Below are 23,331 nucleotides of genomic sequence, written 5' to 3'. Positions count from 1 at the left end.
TTGATTAAGTAAGATGAATCATTTTTTTAACAGTGAAAGATGACATTTCTACGAGAAGGTAAAGAGATAATCAATTTAACTAGACTAAGTTTATTTGGAAAATCTAAGCTTTTCCATTCGATCCTGCAAAATGGGAAGGGATTAGTGTGGTTATTTTGTCTTGATGAAATAAAACAATACAAAAGTTGTAACTTTGCTTGCATTTTTCACATGTGGTCGTTGGATCAACTGACTCTCTAAAGGTTGCAAAGCCTTCATAGTATCCCGGAATGGTAGGAAAATAAATAATCAAGCTAGGGAACAATCCAAATTTTATCCAGGCACAGACAAAACAACATGAAGTATAGTATTATATGAAATAAATACTACATTGTTGCTATATATGAAATCTACTTCTTTAGTTTCAAGCAATGAATTAAAAATTTAGATTAGTTTTCAAAAACAATTTTGTATTTTTTTCCCGCAATCTATAAATACAATAAACTTCACAAAATAAAAATTAAATTTATAATTACAATAATTTTATTAATTTTATTCAAACACCTGAATCACTAGTATCGTTTTCAAACCAAACACAAATAACTAAAAGATTTCTCTCAGCAATAGTCTATTTGTATTAAATCTTTTACCAAAATAGCTACTGTAGCATGAATCAACACATAAAAAGCAAAAGATTCAAATTGGTTTGAGATTAGATTACTATATAAATGAATGAATTACCTATATATTTGCACAACAATAATGATATAAATAGCAAATATATTTGCACAACAATAATGATATAAATAGCAATAGGTAAAATGAAAAGAGAAAAAAAGAAAATAAAGAAAAGCAGAAAGGCTGCAAATTTCGAAAGAGAAAAGACACTCTCATCAAAACCCAGTATGCAATTGATTGTGGAAGTGGTAAGATGATGATGAGAAGTTCGAGAGAAGAGAAAAGAAAAGAAAAGAAAAGAAAAATTTTGGGAAAGTGGGGTTTGGAGGGAGAGAGAGAGACAGAGAGGAGAGAGAGGAGGATGGGGACAAGCGTCCTGGAGGCGCCACGTGGCGAGACGCAACTGGCTGTGTGCTTTTCGCTCCGGGGCTCCCACAACAACACAACTCCTGCTGCCGTGTCAGTGTTAACCCCGTCCTATGACCCCGGCGAATCCGTATTTGTATACCCTCTCTCTAAAACTTTCTCTCTCTACATCTCTCTCTCTCCCCCTCTATTTATTTCATTTTTTGTCTCCTCTCCTTTCGCTCTCTCTCTCTTCTCGTAATCTCTCTCATCTATGTGCTTTCTATGCCCTAATCTATCTATACCCTTTTCTCTACACTCTTTCCCTCAATCTGATTGGGGGTGTGTATTGAATCGTTCTATTCACTTCTTGTGTTTTGATCCCATAAACTGATTGGTATGCTTCAATCTTCATCTGGGTACTGTTTTTTATTTTCTTTTAACTCATCTGTTGGTGGATTCTTGGTGGGTTTTCAGTTTTCCATGCAATTCCAGCTGTTTATTGTTTGCTTTGGTTTTGTTTTTGATGCAACTGTTGCTTGATTGCTGTGAATGTTGTGCTATCAGTTTGAATTTTTGTAAAAATTTGATCTTTTATTTTCTTGGGCTAGTGTGGGAATTGGGTTTTGGAGCTTGTTTTGTGATGAGATGTTGTTGAAATGGGGTTTTGGGTTCAGTGGGAGTTGAATGTGCTAGGTTGCTCTAGTTTTGTTGATTGGATTGATGAATTTTGTTTGATGATGTTTCTGGACGTTCATTGACTGATTGATTTGTAAAAACTAAAAGGGCTTCATGATTTTTTGATTCCTGTGATGATGTTTTGGCTTGTTAGTTAGTCTTTGGCCTTTGCATGTTTCAAATTTGCTTTCAATTGTAAATTTGAACTGGGAATTTAGGAATTTTGTAAATGACTGCCAATGTGATATCAGACTCCTTCAAATTTACCTTGGGTGTTGGTCATTGATTTGGAAACTTTGTGGGTTTGACTGATTGCATGGAGGTAGTTATAGATGTGGTTGCTACAAATTATGTTCTGCTTGAAGCAAGTAAACTATGGAATGAAACATTGTTTAAACTGCAAATTATGCTTTTCGAATGTGTGGCAAGGTTTGGATAGCCTGTTGTAGGTTGAACAGACAGTGTAGAAAGCTAAAATGAACTGCATGTTCTTGTTTTTGGTGATTGGCATTTTTTTAAACATTTCGTTTAGTGAATTTTCATCCAATTTCTTGATATGTTTCCTATGCTTCAATGATTATATTGTTTCGGTTAAATTTCTAGCTGGCTGTCAACAAAATGTTTCTAGTTCCCATAACAACCTGATTATCCCTACTTTCATGAATGCCTTCTTTCTGTAGAAGCAATGCCTTATGTGCTTCAATAGACTTCTAATTTGCGTGTGGCCCTCCTTTTGAGTTCGAGTTGTCTGGTATTGTTTTCATTTTTTGTTTTCTGTTTTCGAAAACCATTCTCAGAATATTTTTTTTCCTGAAGGGAACACTTAGGCCTCGTTTGGGAACAGGCTAATTTAGTAACTTTTTGACTATTTGGCTAAAAAGGTAGGTGAAAAAAACTTGTATGTTTGGGATGACTTTTTGGCTAATTACGAAAAGATGTGCAAAAAGTAGAGAGAAAAGAGAATCTTTGACTTTTTGGTATGGGTTGTTGGCTTTTTGGCTAATTTAGTAACTTTTTGGCTAATTGGCTAAAATAGCCTCTTGCCAAACGAGGCCTTAGTTATTTTCTGAACTTTCAAAAACTGTTTTCGTACAAAAATGATAGCAATATGAAAATGATGGTTGTTTCCAAACTTTTCATTGTCGATAATGTCAAAAATGAAACTGATACAAAAAGTTGAATGGTTTTGCAAATACTTTTGTCAGATTACTATTGTGTGTGCTACCTACTTCGTGGCAATCTTACTGTTCCATCTTGTGGAAATACTTTATGGTTCAGTTTGTGGATGGTCTCCTTCTTGTGTCTATAATGAACTTGTGTCATTTTTTCATGGTATCCTACAATATGAGTTAATCTTTGAGCCACATTTCTTGTGCGAAGCTTTGAATTTTCCTTGCATGGAAACATAAATGAGTCTTACTCCGTGCAATAATAAACTGGATGATTTTCGCGATCCATGAGAGGTGTCATCTTATTGTTTTAGATAATTCCCTTATGTTTAGCTTTTATTAGGTTGGGGATCTTGTGTATTACACTTCATTAACTTAGAGGTTTTTAATGATGGTTATCAGTAACCTCACTCATGCTATGAACTTACTTGTTTTGAGAAAGCAAACTATTGGTTGGTATGTTTTGAGTCTTCCGACATCAGGAGCATATATTTGCTTCGGAGGATCAGGTATATCTTTTAATGCAAAGGCGGTGAATGTAACTTTGATACATGATGGACCAATAGAGCAATTTACTCTGTTAGCTTATATTGCATTTACTTACTTCGGCCACTAAGCTTACTAGGGATGTAAGAAGTTTGGTTTGGTCAGGGTTGAGGAAAAGTTTTGCACCAAACTGACATTTCGGTTTTGTTGGTTAAGGAATTGAAACAAATTGCATGCTACGGTTCAATTTTGTTAGTTTAGTGTAGAGGAGGAATTCACATGAGGTTTTGTAGGGTTTTATAAAAACTTGTGTAATTCCACATTGAGAATAAATGAATAAAAAGTGTGAAAGTTGTTCTATAAATGCCTCCCTCCCTTATTTTTATTACAAAATGTGTACTATTAGTCAGTTGTTTTCTCATGCATCTCCCAAACCTCGTTTATTGCCGTTTGTGGAAAACTTGCATTAATATTGTTCCTACTTTTACTTTGTTGGCACCTGGCTTTACTATAAAGTCTAGTGCTTTTGTTTCAATGTTGGATATTGATGTGTTCTCCCATTTTTTTGTTCTTTTTTGGTTTTTATGTGCAACTATGGTCTTATTTGCTATGCTTTTATGAGTTGAAGCTTCTTAATGGAAGCATAGACTAGAATCATTAGATGTTTAGTTGCTTTAATTTTCCTTTGCAGTTGTAAAATGTTTAAACTTAAAATATTGGTTTCTTGTTAGATGCTTGTTTAAACTTTATTTTGCGTTGAATTATTTGCCTATGGTAGATTATGTGTTTTTTATTGACAATGTGCACCTCACTTCACATCGCACCTCGTGCCTTGGCCCCAAGAGACCGTAGCACCTTGGTACTTCTTTCACCTTATGTAATACTGTTTATTACTTTCAAATCTTGTATTGGCTAACCGTATGCAACCTGTTTGCTGTATGATCTTGATGCACAAACACACATCTGGAATTAAATGAGGAAGGGTTTGGTGCACCATTTTCTTTTTATTATTCTTTTCTTAAATTTCTTTAGCAAATATATGTCATGATCACATCAGATTTTAATGTGCTGTTAATTGGCATTGTTGTGTTTTGAGGCTAGTATTTCTATTCTGTCCGAGTTATTTATGTCCTCTGTAAATTGTGAAGTGTAAGAATAGAATGTGGAGGATTTGATGCCTGAACTTTTCCATTGACTTGTGACATTCCTCCTGTCAGGGTTAATAGTAAATCTAAGATCCAGATCGAAAGATGAAGCAAAACAGTTCAACAACAAGTAAAATGATTAACCGAAACTGGGTCTCGAAGCGCAAACGGAGAAAGCTTCCATGTGGTGCAGATATATCCAATGCTAAGGAAGGCAATTCTGTAGCCTCGGAATCTGCCACAAGTACTAGTTCATCTAAACTCAGGTTGAGGAATGAAACTAGTTCTGGTCATTCTTCCAGCAAGAAGAAAGGAAATGATGGGGTAAATTATTTTCTTTTCTTTCTTTGTGTTATTCTTTCATTTTCTTATTTTTCTCTTACATGAGAAATGCTATATTATCAACAAGAAAGGAGACGTACAGAAGTGAGAGGTCTCCTTGAAAGGAATAACTAAAAATAGATTCAACTAAGGAAATTGCAAAGGCATGTCGTACCGCCATGGTAAAAAAAAACAACGCCCAATAAATACACATTAATGTGTGTTTGGGAGGGAAAAGATTCAGTACACACCTAACCTTTAGCATAAAGCGTAAAGTGGTGGTCCAAAGACTTGAACCCATAACCTCAAGGTTATTAGGCCAAGTCTTAACCATTAAACCAATGGTTGTACCGCCATGGTAATCGTTGAAATAGTTCCCTTTTTTTACCAACTATTTTGGTCATTAGAGCACGTTTGGTAAGAGGGAATGGGCTGGAATGGAATGCACATTCCAACTTTGTATTCCTTTTCCGTTGCTTGGTACGCATTATGTAAGTGGGAATACCTATTCTGCCTTCCAACCTAAGGAATAGACATTCCTTTCCATCATGGAAACAGTGTCAGTTGGTTTTCCCTCCGTTGACTACCACCACCATTCCCTTCAAACACCCGCCTTCCACGACCCTACTAGCACTGTTACCACTGCCACCGCTGCTGCCTATCACTGTCACAACCATAACCACAACCCCAACCACAACCACCATCGCCGCCTACCACCACAACCGTTGCCACCATACCCCCGATCAACCCCCTCCCCCCCAAATACTAGCACTGCCTACAAGCACTGCCACCTTACTACCACTACCGCCCCCACCATCCTACTTCCACCTTTACCAGCGCCACGGTCACCACCCTACCACTACCACCACCATCCTCTACCATTGCCACAACCACCCTACCACAACCATTGTCACTACCACTATCACTACTACCATTATTGCCATCTTACTACCACTGTTACCACCACCACCACCACCACACCACTCTACGACCACCACCAATGGCACCACCACCACCGCCTATTACCGCCACACCACACCACACTACAACCCCCACTAGTGCTGCCATATTGTCATTCCATTCCTATATCATTCTATGTTGGCAACCTTCCATTCCATTCAATTCAACCTTTTCATTTTCACTCTCATTCCATTCACACTTCACTCCGTTCCTACGTACCAAACATAGCCTTATTGCTGTGGTTGCTTTTTTGGTTTGTATATTTATTAATTTAGGACCGTTCTTTCTCATCTTCTGAGCAATCTTAGTTGTAAAGTTATTCTAACCTAGGATGGCAGGTGCATGCGACAGTTTGATCATATTTTAGCCTATTTTGAGTATTGACAAAGTTGTAAGCATTTACAAACTGCTTATGATTCCTCGTCTGCTCTTTTGTTTTGTTGTCCAGTACTATTATGAATGTGTGATTTGTGATCTTGGTGGAAACTTGCTTTGTTGTGATAGCTGTCCAAGAACCTATCACCTTCAGTGCCTTAATCCTCCTCTTAAGGTATGTTTATTTGTAACATAACAGCTGATTTGTTTCTGCTTTTGGTTAATGTGTCATATTTAATGCTAATTATTGTTTTTTTTATTATTAATATCTTTTAATTCATGACCCAAGCGTATTCCAACTGGAAAGTGGCAATGCCCAACCTGCTGTCAGAAAAGTGATTCAAATGGGCCCATGAACGATCTGGATGCTATCTCTAAGCGGACAGCAACAAAAAATATCATTGGAAAATCTAAAACTACAATGAAACTGTCTGCCACTGACAAGGAAACTGGTACTGACAAGGTATCCCCGATTTTTGGAAGCTCCATTCTTGGAAAGAAAAGATCAAAGAGCAAAAGAAAATCTTCCTTATCTCAAGGAGTACAGTCTTTTGAGAAGCGTATCAATGCATCTGCTGAGCCTAGTCATCTATCCACTGAGAATAACTTACCATTTGTGAGTATTGATAATGATAGAAAACCCGAGTCATCTCCAATAGATGAACAAGGAGAAAAGAAGTCAATATCTCCTGCAGTGGAAGTTTTGTCTATATCAAGGACTATGGATTTGAAGCCAAATGATGAAGCTCCTGAGAGTAAACCTATATTGGTTGACGACAATGGATCTCCAAAACAAGAAGCTGTTCCTGTTTTGGGCGCAGCTCCTGAGAGGAAGCCTGTCTTGCTTGACGATGATGAATCTTCAGGAAAAAAAGTTGTTCCTGTTTCGGGCACAGGCACTAAAAAAGACAGGAAAAGAAAGCGTAAGACTCGTATTGGTGACAGTTCTTTATCGAGGGCTATGGATTCAAAGCCCAATGATAAATCTCCTGAGAGGAAATCTGTATTGTTTGATGATGATGGATCTTCAGGAAACAAAGTTGTTTCTGTTTCGGGTTCAGCTCCTGAGAAGAAATCTGTCTTGCTTGACGACGGGAAACCTGTCTTGTTTGATGACAATGAATCTCCAGGAAAAAAAGTTGTTTCTGTTTCAGGCTCAGCAACTCAAAAAGACCGTAAAAGAAAGCGTAAGATTCGTATCAGTGACAGTCAAAAGAAGCCTAGGACTGATGAAGGTAAAGGCACCATGGATAAATCTCATAAACGTGGTTCCAAAGCAAATTCTGCAGGTCCAAGAACTACTAAATCACACCGAAAAAAACATAATAGTGCTGACCATGGGGCTTCTGCATCTGGGTCAAAGGAAGATTTTCATACCAAGAATTTGGATATTCAACTAAAAAATGAGGTATCATTTTCTTCTTTGTTTTGTTCATGTGGTGCTTGATTTTCAAACGAAAATTTGGAAGCTTTCATATACCAGATCTATGATTGTTTTTCAATGTTTAATGAGCTTCATGTTTTGAGGGGCTTGCCTTTAGAGCGTATATATGTGTATTTTGATGTATATGTATTTATTTTAAAATAATTTTTTTACTTTGTACAGACTAGTACATTGTAAAAATAATAATGATGTTGCTGCCAAACAAAAATATAGATTATTTCTATATATATTAATACTTGACTTAATATTGCACAAGGGACACCGGTGGACTGGTGGTATTGTGTGGCACTTGTAGCCTGTTGGTCTGTGGTTCAAGCCTTTGTTACGCCTTTTGTGTGACTAGAGTGTCTCATTCCATTTGTTGAGGCTTTGATTCATTTTGCCTCAACTCTATACAAGGATGCATGTGGCAATTATATGTTGGTTAATGTTGAATTCGTCCGTAACACACTAGTTTGACTGCAGCGATCCACGGATTTGATGCATTTTTGTACCTAATCTGCCAATCCGTGGCAAGTACGCGATGGATTAAGTGACTTAGTTTACAACCCTGTGTAACATATGACAATATTGCCAGAGTTTTTACCATGTTAGTTGTTGTCTGTTTGTTTTTGTTTTTTTTTGGGATAAATAATGAAACTTTATTGAGAAAGTATCAAGATGATGCAAAAGAATACAAGAAGACCCAAAATTGGGAAGACACTAACAACTCCTAACCAATAATATCATCTAAAAGTCTAAGAACACAAACAAATCCAGATCTACCTTTCTCTCCAACCAATTGTACAAAGTAACTAATAAACGGTTTTCAAGCTACGACAAACAATGATGTATCTCTAGAAAAGTACACCGATTCCGTTCTAACCAAACTAGCCACATCACACAAAATGGCACCAACAATCAAAATTGTCGCCGATGGCACCCAACCTGAACCCCTTGCCAACTTCGCAACTCCTCCAAAACCACCCTCAACTGTACCCAAGCAATATTAAAGATAGAACAAACAAGGCCCCACAACCGCGAAACCACTGAACAATGGAGAAACAAATAATTCACTGACTCCGCATCTGCACAACACTGATTCACCAACACATGACCATGACGAACAAGATTATCAATAGTAAGATTTTGTCCCAAGGCAGCCATCTATAAAAGGAAAACCACCTTAGAAGGAACTCTCAGTACCCAAATACTCTTCCAAGGGAAAATCCCCGCCATACTCAAATAAAATGACGAGACAGAAAACTGTCATTTGGAGCCCCGAAACATCCCAAAACAACACATCTTCCGCCTTACCCGTAACCCCCAATCTATGCAAAAAACTGAACAACTCCCCCAGCTAGGTCACCTTCCAATCCTAAATTTGGCGATGCAACTAAATATCCTAAACTACCGCACCTCCAACCTCCAAACAAGATGCAACTGTGGCCTCCCGATCCATATAAAGATTAAAAATCAAAGGGAAATGCACCGCCATCACATCCACCCCACACCACTGATGCCTCCAAAAACATATCTTCTTTCCTGACTCCACCTAAAACTTCACCTTATCCCAAAACTCCCCCCACCCCAACCAAATCCCTTTCTACAAACCCTAACCATGAGACCCATTCACATCCCTTGATTGCCAATCACACCTTCCCACCCCGTACTTGATAGCAACCACCCTACGCCACAAACGATCTCGCTCCTAAGCAAACTGTTAAAATCACTTACCCAACATTGCCCTATTAAAAGTCAGTAAACTTTGCACCCCAACCCATGCCCCTCTTTAGAACGACAAATCCATCTCCAATCTACCAGATGATACCTAAACTCTTCCCCTCCACTTCCCCCACAAGAAATCCGTCTTAAGCTTCTCCTAACATTACGCCACTGAAACATGAATAACAAGCAATGACATAAAGTAGGTCGGAATGCTGCTTAATACACTCATAATCAGTATCAACCTTTCCCCCTTCGACAAATACTGCTTTTTCCACCCTGCCAAACGCTACTGCACCCATTCCATGAGCGCTTCCCACACCCCTTTCGCCTTGAAAGTAGCACCCATCGGCAAACCCAGGTAAGACATCGGCAAATCGGCCACCTTGCATCCTAGAGCCACTGGCCACTGCTAACATCGGCAACCTACCAACCTCCCCCATCGGAATTAACTCCGACTTACTCAAATTGATTTGTAAACCTAAACACTGCCTCAAAGCAAAGCTATACACAGCGTAGATATCCCAATTGCTCCACTGTTGCATCACAAAAGACCAAAGCATCATCCGCATACAGTGAATGAGACACCCTAATAGTAGCTCTAGACAAAGGGCCCACAGAAAATCCCTCCGACGAACCCTCACACACTGCCCTAGCTAGCAATCGGATAAAGGCCTCCACAACCAAAATAAACAACAACGGCGAGAAAGGATCTCCCTGACAAAGACCCCGATAAGTTGGAAAAAACCGCACCGGTGTGCATTCACCAAGACAAACATCCGCACAGTAGATACACAAAGCTTCATCCATTGATATCACTTCAACCCAAAACCTAGCTAACCCATAGCATAAAGAAGAAACTCCCAATTTATATTATCATAGGCCTTCTCAATATCCAATTTGCAAATCACTCCAGGACGCCCCTGCCAAATCCGAGAATCAACACACTTGTTTTGTCATACCTTTTTGAATCAATGCAATAAATGCATTTACATCTGAGTTTGCTTCCATGCTTAACCTGAATTCGTGTGTCAGTCTGTTACTAGTTTCTCTTTGGGTATTTGGTGGTCACAGATTTCTTTTTCATTGTTCTGTTATTATCTTTATAGCTGTTACAGTAATTATATTAATTTTATTGTTTGCTTTAGCTTACATTGTCTTTTCTTTAACGCAGCAGGTTGCTGAGGAAGCAGGTGATCCGTCGCATGAAGCAGAAAAAATTCTAGATGGAACAGTGACATTTTTAGATCATGCTCCTGATGAAGTTCAACAGGTAGAATATGAATTTTTGGAGTAGGGTTTGTAGATTTAATCGAACCATATTTTTATATAATTTATCCTTATTTTATTTGCCTTCATATTAATGTGCATTACAGGTTGATCGGGTCTTGGGTTGCCGAGTGCAAGGTGATTACAAGAACTCATGTCCAATATCTATGGCAGTTGCAAGTGACTTGCCTTCAGAGGATCTATCACTTCCCGTCAGCCAAAATATACCATCGGAGGAAAATACCAATGGTGATACAATTTTGGATGGGGGAACTGCTGAAAATTTTGCTGAGGCCTCTCAGATTGTCATCAGTCATGATGGGGGAAAAAACATTAAAAACGATACAAGAGTGGAAACGATACGTGTGTATAGAAGATCATCGAGTAAAGAATTTAGAGAAGGGAAGTCTGCCGATTCAACCAGGAGAGACACTAATGGTTCTACTTCTACAGCCATAAACAGTAAAAGTCAAGATGACTCGGCTGTCAGTGGCGATGGCTTGGAGAAAACAACCGAGAAGATTTCAAATGCTGTTTGTTCAAGAAGTCATGATGATAGCGAGCTTTCAAAAAATTTGCAAATGCCTGTTTGTCATGTAATCAGGGACACAAAGGAGTCAAAAATAGAAGTGAGGACAAATAACCATCCTGACAATATAACTCAAGTGTCCATCTTGGCTGAACCGGCATCCTCGCATAGTGCAGCAATCTCATACGAGTTTTTGGTCAAGTGGGTCGGGAAATCTCATATTCACAACAGTTGGGTTTCTGAATCTAAGCTGAAATTTCTGGCGAAGAGAAAACTAGATAATTACAAGGCAAAGTATGGGACAACAGTGATAAATATCTGTGAGGAACGGTGGAAGCTGCCTCAGCGGGTGATTGCTCTTCGTACCTCCAAAGAAGGTTTATCCGAAGCTTTTATAAAATGGACTGGTCTTCCTTATGATGAATGCACTTGGGAAAGAATAGATGAACCTGTGATTGCGAAATTGTCCCATCTGATTGATTTGTTCAATTGGTTTGAACAGAAGACATTGGAAAATGATGCTAAGAAGGATGATACACAAAGGGGAAAGGGTGATTGTCAACAAAGTGAGATAGTTACTCTTACTGAGCAACCTAAGGAGCTTGAAGGAGGCGCATTGTTTCCGCATCAGCTAGAAGCTCTGAATTGGTTGCGGAAATGCTGGCACAGATCCAAAAACGTAATACTTGCTGATGAGATGGGTCTTGGGAAGACAATATCGGCTGCTGCTTTTATATCATCGTTATATTTTGAGTTCAAAGCCACGTTGCCTTGTTTAGTTTTGGTCCCTCTTTCTACAATGCCAAACTGGATGGCGGAGTTTGCATTATGGGCTCCTAAGCTCAACGTCGTGGAGTATCATGGCTGTGCAAAAGCAAGAGCTATGATTCGCCAGTATGAATGGCATGCCAGTGATCCAAGTGGGTTGAATAAGAAAACTACTTCTTATAAATTCAATGTTCTTTTAACTACTTATGAAATGGTTCTCGCCGATTCCTGTCATCTACGTGCTGTTCCTTGGGAAGTTCTTGTGGTTGACGAGGGGCATCGCCTGAAGAACTCAAGTAGCAAACTTTTCAGCATGCTCAATGCATTTTCTTTCCAACATCGTGTATTGTTGACTGGTACTCCTCTTCAAAACAACATCGGCGAAATGTATAATTTGCTAAATTTCTTGCAACCTGCTTCATTCCCTTCTCTATCATCATTTGAGGAGAAATTTAATGATCTCACCACTGCGGAAAAAGTGGAGGAACTGAAGAAACTTGTTGCTCCACACATGCTTCGGAGGCTTAAAAAAGATGCTATGCAGAATATACCCCCTAAAACTGAACGAATGGTTCCTGTTGACTTGTCATCCATCCAAGCAGAGTACTATCGTGCAATGCTAACTAAGAACTATCAGATTTTACGGAACATAGGCAAAGGGGTTGCACAGCAGTCAATGCTGAACATTGTGATGCAATTAAGGAAGGTTTGCAATCATCCTTATCTCATACCAGGTACCGAGCCTGAATCTGGGTCAGTAGAATTCCTTCATGAGATGCGGATAAAAGCTTCTGCTAAGCTGACTCTGCTGCATTCGATGCTTAAGCTTCTACATAAGGAAGGCCATAGAGTCCTTATATTTTCACAGATGACAAAGCTTCTTGATATTCTTGAGGATTATTTGAACTTTGAATTTGGTCCCAAAACGTTTGAGAGAGTGGATGGTTCTGTTTCTGTGGCTGATCGTCAAACTGCAATTGCACGTTTTAACCAAGACAAAAGCAAGTTTGTCTTCCTGTTATCAACACGCTCATGTGGGCTGGGAATCAATTTGGCCACTGCTGACACAGTCATTATCTATGATTCTGACTTCAACCCACATGCAGATATCCAGGCAATGAATCGGGCACATCGAATTGGACAATCAAAAAGACTTTTGGTGTACAGACTCGTAGTTCGTGCTAGTGTTGAAGAACGCATCTTGCAGCTTGCAAAGAAGAAATTGATGCTTGATCAGCTTTTTGTGAACAAGTCTGGATCACAAAAGGAGGTGGAAGATATCTTACGGTGGGGAACTGAAGAACTTTTTAATGATTCTTCTAGTGTCGGTGGGAAAGATAATGGTGAAAATCACAGCAACAAGGATGAAGCAGTTGCAGATATAGAACATAAACACAGGAGGAGAACTGGTGGTCTGGGAGATGTGTACAAAGATAAATGTACAGATGGCAGCGGCAAGATCATGTGGGATGAAAATGCAATCCTGAAATTGCTTGACCGTTCAAATCTCCAGTCTGGTTCGCCTGATAATGGCGAAGGAGATTTTGAGAATGATATGCTTGGCTCAGTAAAGGTGAATCACATCACTATCAAATTAATTTTTTGTCAATAGCTACTGAAATCCTAGTAACTGAGAAAACTGAGATTTGATGCATTCGTTGAAACCATTTTTTGCTGAAATTGGATGACATAGTGCATCATTATTTTTCTTAGATTTTCCAATTAATTGAAGCATTAAAACTTTTCTAAGTAGAATCAAGTGAATTGGACAGATGCTTAGGCATGCTTTTTTAGAGAATTACTTAGCTGAGACAGTGTGCAAATTTTGACTCCTTTTTTGAATTCTGTCCCATCATCTTTTTGATTCCCAGTAGAATAGTGGGTCCAATTAGTCAATTTGTAGGTCTCCAATTGGCATACTTGCTTGCACATTGCATAGCACTTCCTTGATGTGCTCCCCCCCCTCTTACAATTGAAGGATTCGATCTTCTAGTTTGTTTTTTAAAACTTTAGAGGATTCTCAATGTGGATACCTTTTTCTCTCAAATTAAATTACTTTAGACTGCTTATTATATCAGCCTCTCTCTCTCTCTCTGGTGACACCCTGTTTTTCATTATAATCGTTTCTCATATTTATGTGGAAAACTGTTAATTCTCCATATGCCACATTATGTTTTGTTTTGCTAGATGGACTCTTGCATATCAGCCCTGCTGTATCTTGTTTGTATTTGTGGCTGAACTACATCACTAGTGTTTAAACTCAAGGAGCATTACAAAACTATAGTAACTTGTTAATTGTTGTTTCTTGCTTTCAATGTTCCTACATTATCCTTTCCAACCAGGCTGTGGAATGGAATGATGAACCAACAGAAGAACAAGGGGTAGCTGAATCACCTCCCGTTGTTGCTGATGATTCGTGTGCACAAAATTTCGAAAAGAAAGAGGATAATCTGGTTGGTGGTACTGAAGAAAATGAATGGGACAAACTTCTGCGAGTGAGGTAAGGACTAACTTCTTCATAGTTTCATTGACTCATTGTGTATTATAATTTATAGCTCTAGAATACATTATATGACCTGTTGTATTACTTCAGAATCTGACGTTATTGAGCTATACCCAGAAAGGATCTTGGAAAGGAAAAAGGGGCTTGGTCTGGGGATTCTGCTGTCTTCGATGTTAGCATAGCTTATTATATTGAATACAACTAATTCTCATTCAAATGCATAAAGAAGTGGAAGTCTCACTTCGTGTATAAAATTCATTATATATAATTGAGGTATGTTAATTGAAGCTTTCTTCAAATTGAGGGTTCAAAAATTGCCTCAAGAAACCTCAAGTGGTTTGGCTCAAGACAAATGCTTGAGGTTTCCACAAAGTTTAAGACAGTTTATGCAAGTCATTGCTTATAAATTGTAACATATCAAGGGACATTTTTCTGAATGAGAATCCTGTGATTTCTGATAGTCTGTGCAAAAGGAATGCTAGATTAGGTGGTGCTTATATTTTCCAATGGAGAGTCTCCTTTGGACATTTTAGAGGAACATAAAAAAATAATACCGCGAATTACTGTGATGCATTGATTATTGTGAGTGTGCTAGTGGGTAACTTGATGGCAGCAGAAAAACTACTTTAAACATTAACTGCGTTTCATTGGTTTTAGCTTTTGCAGCATTTGCTTGGGTAGCCATATTCTATATTGAATTTAGAGAGACAAGCATTACATTTAATAAGATATAATCTTTAACGCAGCTTGGGCTTGTTAAAGTGGATGTATTGCATGCTTGTACAAGGGATTTTCTCTTCTATTTCGTTATATGAGAAATACTGAAAGAATCTCAGAAAGTTGTTCTCAAGAATGGGAACTGCAAGAATACATAAAGCAACAATGGTAGAATTTGGCTATCCAATCTTCCTTTGAAGGTTATATGGTACAATAAATGAGTGGGAAGAATACCCTTGATTACTTACCGAAGGCAGCTACTTGGGAAACATAATTAATTTCAGACACTCATGGATTCACAAAGCATACTTCATAGGAGGGAAACTTGAATTCTGTAACTGGTGAAGTGATGTGTTAAAATTTCTCTTACATTGTCTTGTGTTTTTTTATTGGATCCTGTAGGTGGGAGAAATATCAGAATGAGGAGGAAGCAGCTCTTGGTAGAGGAAAACGCCAGAGAAAAGCTGTTTCTTACAGGGAGGCATATGCTCCACACCATGGTGAAACATTGAATGAGGTACTGTCATTTGCTTTTCTTGCAAGTTAGAACCTTGCATTCTTGACTTCTCAAGCTAGTTGAATTTTATTTTGTTTTTGTTTTGGTTGCAATACCTCTCTCTCTCTCTCTCTCTCTCTCTCTCTCTCTTTAATTTTTTTTTTTTTTTGTAGGAGTTGAAGGTAATTTGGTAATTCTTAGACTTACTATTCATGAGATGTAGTTGTGGTCTGTGCTCTTAGTTGGGGTGACACGAGACCTTTAGATGGATTTTTTTTTTTAGTTCAAGTCATAACTATCTGACGCCATAGTCCTAGTTGAAGTAGGAGGACTTGTCCTAAAGCCTATACATACACCTTTGTACTCCAAATTAAATAGAGATTAGTTTAGTCAAATTTCTAAACCTCATTTGGATTGTGCAATTCAATTATTTATGCGAGCGAGGTGTGATGCCTAAGGTATTATAGGAGGTATTTCTTCTTCTCTCAATTCCCTTTTGTGTCGTAATAAACTGCATGAAGACTAGAATAGTCATTCCCTCAATTTTGACTAATTCTACGTTAAGAAGCCCAATCCTTCTGGCCATCAAAATTCAACCCTGGGTGCAAAAAAGGTAAAACCACACCAAATTTATTGTTCATAAGCCCTGAGCCATAGTTGTCAAATTGAGAATCGTATCGTGAATCAGAATTTAATTTTATTAATCGTGAATCAAATTAAATCAAGAATGTAAAATTTGGCATAAACTATGAAAAAGGATGTTAAACAATCGTATATATGAAAACAAAAAAGATTTTGGTGCATCTGATACAATAATTCTTAAGGAAGTGATTTTGCTGTTTAGTTTCGCACGTGTCATTTTTTTTGTCCCAGAGGAACTACATTGAAATGCAATTGAAAGTATGGGGTTTAAATTGACAATTGTGAGAAAACAGATGTAGTATGTGGTTGGGATGTCATAATTAGTTTTTGCTCACAAATTGGATTGTTGAAGTAACCATATATCTTGAGGTTGTTTCTTGAATATGATATTTTGTGTCAAATATTTGTTGTAGTCCTGGAGGATATAGCAACTTCCATTATTTCTTATTGTTGTTCATAATGCTTCCAAATTTAGCTTGTTAATTTATTCACTTTTGAAGTTTTTAGTAACTGAATTTAATGTATCTGTTGCAAACTGCACCTGACCTTTGTAGCTGTTCTTGTTTGTGTCAAAGCAGAGTGGTCCTGAAGAGGAGCCGGAGCCTGAACCAGAGCCAGAGCGGGAATACACACCAGCAGGAAGAGCTCTAAAAGCAAAATAGTGAGTTCCAATTTCCTAACAAACTTCTTGTTTATGGTTAAGATGGCCACCAATTGAGAAATTTGAGATTCTTAATCAATTTATTGCTGGTAGTGATTTGGGATATGGGAAGTAATAGGATGCACGGCTCCTCTTACAGTGGTTTGACCTGAAGATTCTATTCTTTAGCATAGGCACGGACATGACGTGATACAAACCTGCTGACACAAAAATGAGTTATTATTTTCATGAAGTATACTATTCTTTAGCATGGGATCTTGAATTGTTTGTTATTATTTTCATGAACTACATATATATTTATTTCTCACTTACAAAAATGAGTAACTTGTTATTTTAATATATGTATCTTTTGTTGTGTCCTAAGAAGCACGGACACTTCTAAGAAGGTATTGTGTTGTGTCTGAAACTGTGTTGGACACCAACACGACACGACACTCATCGGACACTTCCCAACATTTGGACGCATATGAAACACATTACAAGTTTGAATAAAATAACTTGAAACTCAATGATAAGACAAAAATAATATAAATTTATACTTATTCCTCTCCTTTAGACTTGAAAAAATTATTTTCTTTACTTAAATATTCATAAGTATGACATATAAAAATATATATGTTGCATGTGTGCAACACGTCATGTCCTACATTTTTTGAAAATTTCCATGTCAGCATGTTTGTGCCGTGTTGCATGTCCATGTCCATGCTTCTTAGGTTTTCTCCCTAACGTGTTTGTGGCCAAATATTTTAGAAACTCTCATGTGTCCTTAGTCCTGTTTTTGTGTCCATGCTTTGCAGAGAACTTAGAAGTAATTCAAAATAATTGTCACAAATATCATTAGTAAGCTGCGTAAAAATTTAGAACTATTTTGAGGGAAAGGGTAGTGCATGTCACGACCCCATCCCGTCCCAAATAGGACAATGTAGTGACCGGCCAGTATTCATGGACTACCAAAGGCCGAACTTACGAAACAAGTCGGATTCTAGTGATAATTTCGGCAAAATTTTTATTTTGAGTTGTGGAAGCCATTAATTTCTTTAATTGAGTCCATTTGCAAATCCATTCAAAGCAGTGCATAACTTTATGAAATGAAACATACATCATTTAATTCTTTTATAAAGGGTACATTTATTCAAACTAATGTACTAGTATTTTAGTCATCTTTCTTTTAAGTTTTTTTGTTTTGTTTTTAGGTTATGCGTAAAAATATATGGGCACCATATCAAGCATAAAAATAAAAATGAAAATGGAGGAGAAAAAAAAGAGGATTATTAAGACTATAAATTGAAAATGCTAGTTAATTAAATCACTTTATTTTTCTCTGGAGTCAATTGATTTTCATCCATGATTGAAGTACAATCACCAAATTTAGTATATTGACACCACGCAAATGAGAGAGAAAAAAGAAGTGATTTTTGAGATTTCGATGTGTTGAGAGAGAAAGAGAGAAGAAAGTACGAATATGTAGTGTAATAGAATAAAGGGAGCATCACATTTGATACAATTAATGCAACGTGTCTTTTATTTTATTTTTCTTGATAACCGGGTGTTCGTTTTATTTTGAGTTGTGGAAGCCATTAATTTCTCTAATTGAGTCCATTTGCAAATCTATTCAGATTCAAACTAATGTACTAATATTTTATTCATCTTTCTTTCAAGTTTTTTTTTTTTTAAAAAGATTATGCGTAAGTATATGGGCACCATATCAAGCATAAAAATAAAAAATAAAAATGGGGGAGAAAAAAAAGAGGATTATTGAGACTTCAAATTGAAAAGGCTAGTTAATTAAAGCACCTTGTTTTTCTCAGGAGTCAACTGATTTTCATCCATGATTGAATTACAATCGCCAAATTTAGTATATAGGCACCACACAAATGAGAGAGAAAAAAGAAGTGATTTTTGAGATTTCGATGTGTTGAGAGAGACAGAGAGAAGAAAAAAATTACGAATATGTAGGGTAAGAGAATGAAGGGAGCATCACATTTGATACAATTAATGCAACGTGTCTTTTATTTTTATTTTTTTGATAACCGGGTGTCCAAGCTAGCTTAAGCGCTGCAACGTGACTTTTACATTCTTCTCATTTCTAGAATACTCAACAATATCTCTTCATTTGAGCCCGTTACATCTAAAAAAAAAAAAAAATCTAAATATAAAAAATGAATTCTTACATGACATATCAATCAAGGTGCTCCATGGACTAAAAGGATGATGATGTAGCTGCTTTCCTAACCCTTACCATATCAAACAAGGAAATGCTGTCAGAAAATTCCAAGTCTTAACTAACAAAAACTTCTTCGGCCAAGGATATGAGTTTGATTTTAAAAAAAGAAAGACATGGAATATGTACATTAGATCATTAAAGAAAAACTCTGGTAACTAATTGATCCATTTGTCTTTCTTTCTTTCTTTTTTGCTAGGAAGCCTGTCATCCCACAACTTTCCTTGTGAAATATTAACTATTACCCTTTATATGTTATAAAGAGCATGCCTACTAACTTTAAATTCCGTAAACAATTTCAGTAAATACACATGCATGCATATATACATGGATGCTCAGAACCTGTGCACAGCGCATGTTCCTAGGAAGGGAAACAAAACTTGGGTTTTAAAAGTTTGAGCTAAAGGTATTAAAACATCCTTAAACACTAATTACATGAATATGCCTTAACATCATATCTCCTGGCAAACTACTTAAATCGTGGATGAAATTTCCATCCACAACCACTTCTAGCAAGTCTGGAAGTGATCAAATCTACTCAACGACTCACCTAGAAATTTGAAAGCCCAGCTCTCGCCCTTAGATAACACTAGTAAACTTGATTTCAAAATACTATTGCGAAATAGTATTTTGCATTATTATGAAAATCAAATATATCAATCGGCATTGTTTTATCCATGAATAATTTATTGAATTATTTTGGATTCATAACATGTTTATGGATGTTGCAATTTACTTTTTTGTTTTTGTTTAACAGTGCTAAACTTCGGACTAGACAAAAGGAACGCCTGGCTCGGAGAAACCTAAAAGAACTGTCTGCACCCACTGCTGGAGTTTCTGGACCTGGGTCACTCCCCCAACTCCCTTCATCGAGCTCTAAAGATGGGGACCAAGTGGCTAAATTAGTTCAACCAGTTGAAGAGAAGGGTCCAACAATCGACTTGGATGATAACAAATGTGGGCAGACATTGGAGGGACTGAAGAGCAAAACCGAGTCTTCCTTAAGACTGGGCAAGACATCGAAGCATAGACCAAGCGGTCATTCAGAAATCCCAGTTAAATCTCTTGCTCATCTTTCTCCTGACATCTTTCTGCCAAGTGACCATTTAGCGGGTCCCAGCTGTACGAACTCTGTGCCCAGCAGCAACTTGTTACCGGTTCTGGGATTGTGTGCTCCAAATGCTAATCAAATGGAGTCATCCCAAAGGAATATTTCAAGGTCATATAGCAGGCAAGGCAAGCAAGTAGTCAGACCGGAGTTCCCATTCCGAATAGCTCCTTGCTCTGGGACTTCAAATGAGATGGACGTTAAAAGTCACAAGACTACCTCTGACAAATTTGAACTACCAGATGCATCGGCAGAAGCTTTCCCGCAGCGGCTGAAAAATGGAAACCGCGATAGTTATCTCCCGTTTAACTTGGTACTCTCTCTCTCTCTCTCTCTCTCTCTACACATGTGCATTCTCACTGTGTGCATATGCACGAAACGTGCACGTGTGCACATATATGTGCATGGTGGTTGGTTTTGAAATAATTAGCTCCACAGGCTATTCATTATAATTCTTGTTTTGTTTGCAGTATCCTCCGGGTATCCCCCAAGGAAGAGTTCCTGATCATTTGGAAAATCCAGGATCTACTTTCTCTGATTTTCAAGAAAAGATGGCCTTGCCGAAATTACCATTTGATGAGAAGTTGCTGCCTAGATTTCCATTTTCATCGAGAAACATGTCCCATTCCCACACTGACTTGATGCCAAGCCTATCATTGGGAACAAGAGTTGGAGATTCAAATGAATCGATTCAAGACCTTCCCACAATGCCGTTGTTTCCAAATTTGAAGTTCCCACAAGATGCAACGAAACATAGTCAGCAAGAGAGAGAGGTGGGTCCCATGTTGGGTTTGGGTCCAACACCGCACACATATTTGCCATTTCCCGAAAACCACCAGAAGGTTCTTGAGAATATAATGATGAGAACTGGATCTGGGTCGACCAGCCTTCTGAAAAAGAAATCAAAATTAGATTTCTGGTCTGAAGATGAACTTGATTCCCTCTGGATTGGTGTTCGTAGACACGGGCGGGGCAATTGGGATGCTATGCTTCGTGACCCAAGGTTAAAATTCTCGAAATTTAAAGCCGTGGACGATTTGTCAGCAAGATGGGATGAGGAACAACTCAAGATCATGGATGGGCCAGCTTTTCCTATGCCAAAACCAATTAAGCCTACAAAATCTACAAAACCATCTCTATTTCCTTCACTCTCTGATGAAATGATGGCACGGGCTTTGCACGGAAATAGATTTGGTGGTCCCATGAAATTTCAATCCCACCTGACAGACATGAAGTTGGGTTTTGGTGATCTGGCATCCGGCTCAACACATTTTGAACCATCTGATCGACTTAGTTTACGCAATGAAAATTTTGCGCCTATTCCAATTTGGAATCCTGACAAGTTTCAGAGTTTCCCTGGAGGCTCGTCTGCGGGACCCTCTGATAGACCTGGGACTTCTTCAAATGTGCAGATTGAGCAACCATTTCTCCTCAACTCATTTGGAACCAGTAGCTTCAGTTCTCTTGGTTTGAATTGCTCAAGCGGCTTTGATTTACAGCAAAAGGAGGACGTGCATGGGGCAAGTAAGTTTGGGAAGTTGCCAAGTCATCTTGATAGATCCCTAATTTTTTTGCACGATTCCCGAACTAACATGGGAGGTGATGAATTTACCAGTTCTGCTTTGCTGCCTGATTTTAATAAAGAACCAAATGTCTCCGATTTGAAGGGAAAAGGTGTGGTAACAGGAAGTAGTTCCTCAAATAACAAGCTGCCTCATTGGCTTCGGGAGGCTGTAGGTGCTCCTGCAAGACCACCAGATCCTGACCTACCACCAACGGTCTCAGCAATAGCACAATCAGTTCGCTTGCTTTACGGGGAAGAAAACCCCACAATTCCTCCATTTGTAGTCCCAGGCCCACTTCCTTCCCAACCTAGGGATCCACGGAGGAGTCTGAAGAAGAAGAAGAAGAAGAAGAAAAAGCAGAGGTCACATATGCACAATGATCTTTCATCGTCTATTCTGATGGCCCCACCCTTTCTTCCTGTCCCGCAATCGGCAGCGGGACCGTCCGGACTTCCTTGGATTGAAAAACCCAACCTCAATGTATCTCCTCTCAATCTGAATATGATGAATGCATCATCATCGTCGGTGTTTCCAAACCTCCCGAAGAAAACAGGCGCTGGATTGTCCCCCTCTCCCGATGTGCTTCAATTGGTAGCATCATGTGTTGCCCCAGCTCCAACAAGTTCAAGCTTCCTTGAAAGCAAGGTTCCTCCTCCTAAATCTCCTAAATCTGGTATGACAAGTTCACTTGTTGGTCCATGGGTTCCACTTGAGAGTGAAAGCGGTGATTCTAGCAAAACTCAATCCGATCCTGCTCGCCCTGAACGACCAGACATAGAGGAAATATCATCGGAGGGAACTGTGTCGGATCATCATGCGAGCGATCATGAGCAGTAGACTCAATATGGGATTGATAAGTACAACATGGCTCTTCCCCCGAGCTACTCAACTTTCAGGCCCCTTTACCAATGCGCTCGAAATTTTGTAGGCGAGTGTTTACACTAGAACATATAGGAATGTTTTGTAAATTACCTATTCGTTGCTGCTAACTGTGTTATCTCGGCCAGAACCGTGAACTTTTTTTTTTGTTTTTTCCCACATAGTGATGAACTGGTTTTTTTGCAGAATAAGGTTTGCTTATCAAGTGCATTAACAAAGTGCAGGTTCCAGCCCTAGTGAAAGGGTGGTGCAGCTCCTTGGCCTTTTTGGAGAGATGTAAATGTGACAAAAGACATACCTATCCTTTGGTTTTTCATGTTAGTTTAGTTAGCTAGCTCTTTTTGAGAATAAATTCTATCTGAAACTAGTGAAAATGCTAAGAAAAAAATTCGGTAGTATGTTTGAAATGTATAGTTGGCTCTTGTTGCTAGAGATTTGTTATTATATGTACTGATACTTGCTATGCTGTACCGGTACTCTTTTTAGAGGAAGGTTGTACTCCATTTTAATGAAGTTCTTGATTTTTGCCCCAAAGAGGAGGAAAACAATATATAGGGTCCAAGAGTGGACACTGCTACTCCCACACTCTCTCTCTCTCTGTGTATATATATATACACACGTGTGCGCTTATACACAAAATGTGCATGTATGCATGAACGTGCACATGTGAGCATATGCACATATAAATT

General features: G+C 38.3%; 1 protein-coding gene across 19 annotated transcripts; it reads left to right on the top strand.

Annotated features, from left to right (window-relative positions):
• The first annotated feature begins 767 nt into the window (after positions 1-767).
• On the top strand, positions 768-23,176 carry CHR4 (chromatin remodeling 4). Of its 19 annotated transcripts, none has more exons than XM_082886101.1 (11): positions 768-1,159; positions 4,553-4,804; positions 6,210-6,311; positions 6,426-7,544; positions 10,462-10,557; positions 10,661-13,423; positions 14,193-14,350; positions 15,473-15,587; positions 16,787-16,869; positions 19,848-20,511; positions 20,669-23,176. In XM_082886101.1, exons 2-11 carry the CDS (start codon positions 4,586-4,588, stop codon positions 22,598-22,600), a joined length of 7,251 nt encoding a protein of 2,416 aa, XP_082742227.1. In that variant the 5' UTR covers positions 768-1,159; positions 4,553-4,585; the 3' UTR covers positions 22,601-23,176. The 19 variants fall into 19 exon arrangements, with proteins under 19 accessions (XP_082742227.1, XP_028055468.2, XP_028055467.2 ...); XM_028199667.2 differs by having other exon boundaries at positions 16,784-16,869; XM_028199666.2 differs by having other exon boundaries at positions 10,459-10,557.
• Positions 23,177-23,331: the final 155 nt, after the last annotated feature.

The sequence above is a fragment of the Camellia sinensis genome, chromosome 9 (assembly GCF_055761805.1).
Source record: "Camellia sinensis isolate YWXY chromosome 9, ASM5576180v1, whole genome shotgun sequence".
NCBI lineage: Eukaryota > Viridiplantae > Streptophyta > Magnoliopsida > Ericales > Theaceae > Camellia > Camellia sinensis.
This window is presented reverse-complemented; position numbering and strand designations above follow the sequence as displayed.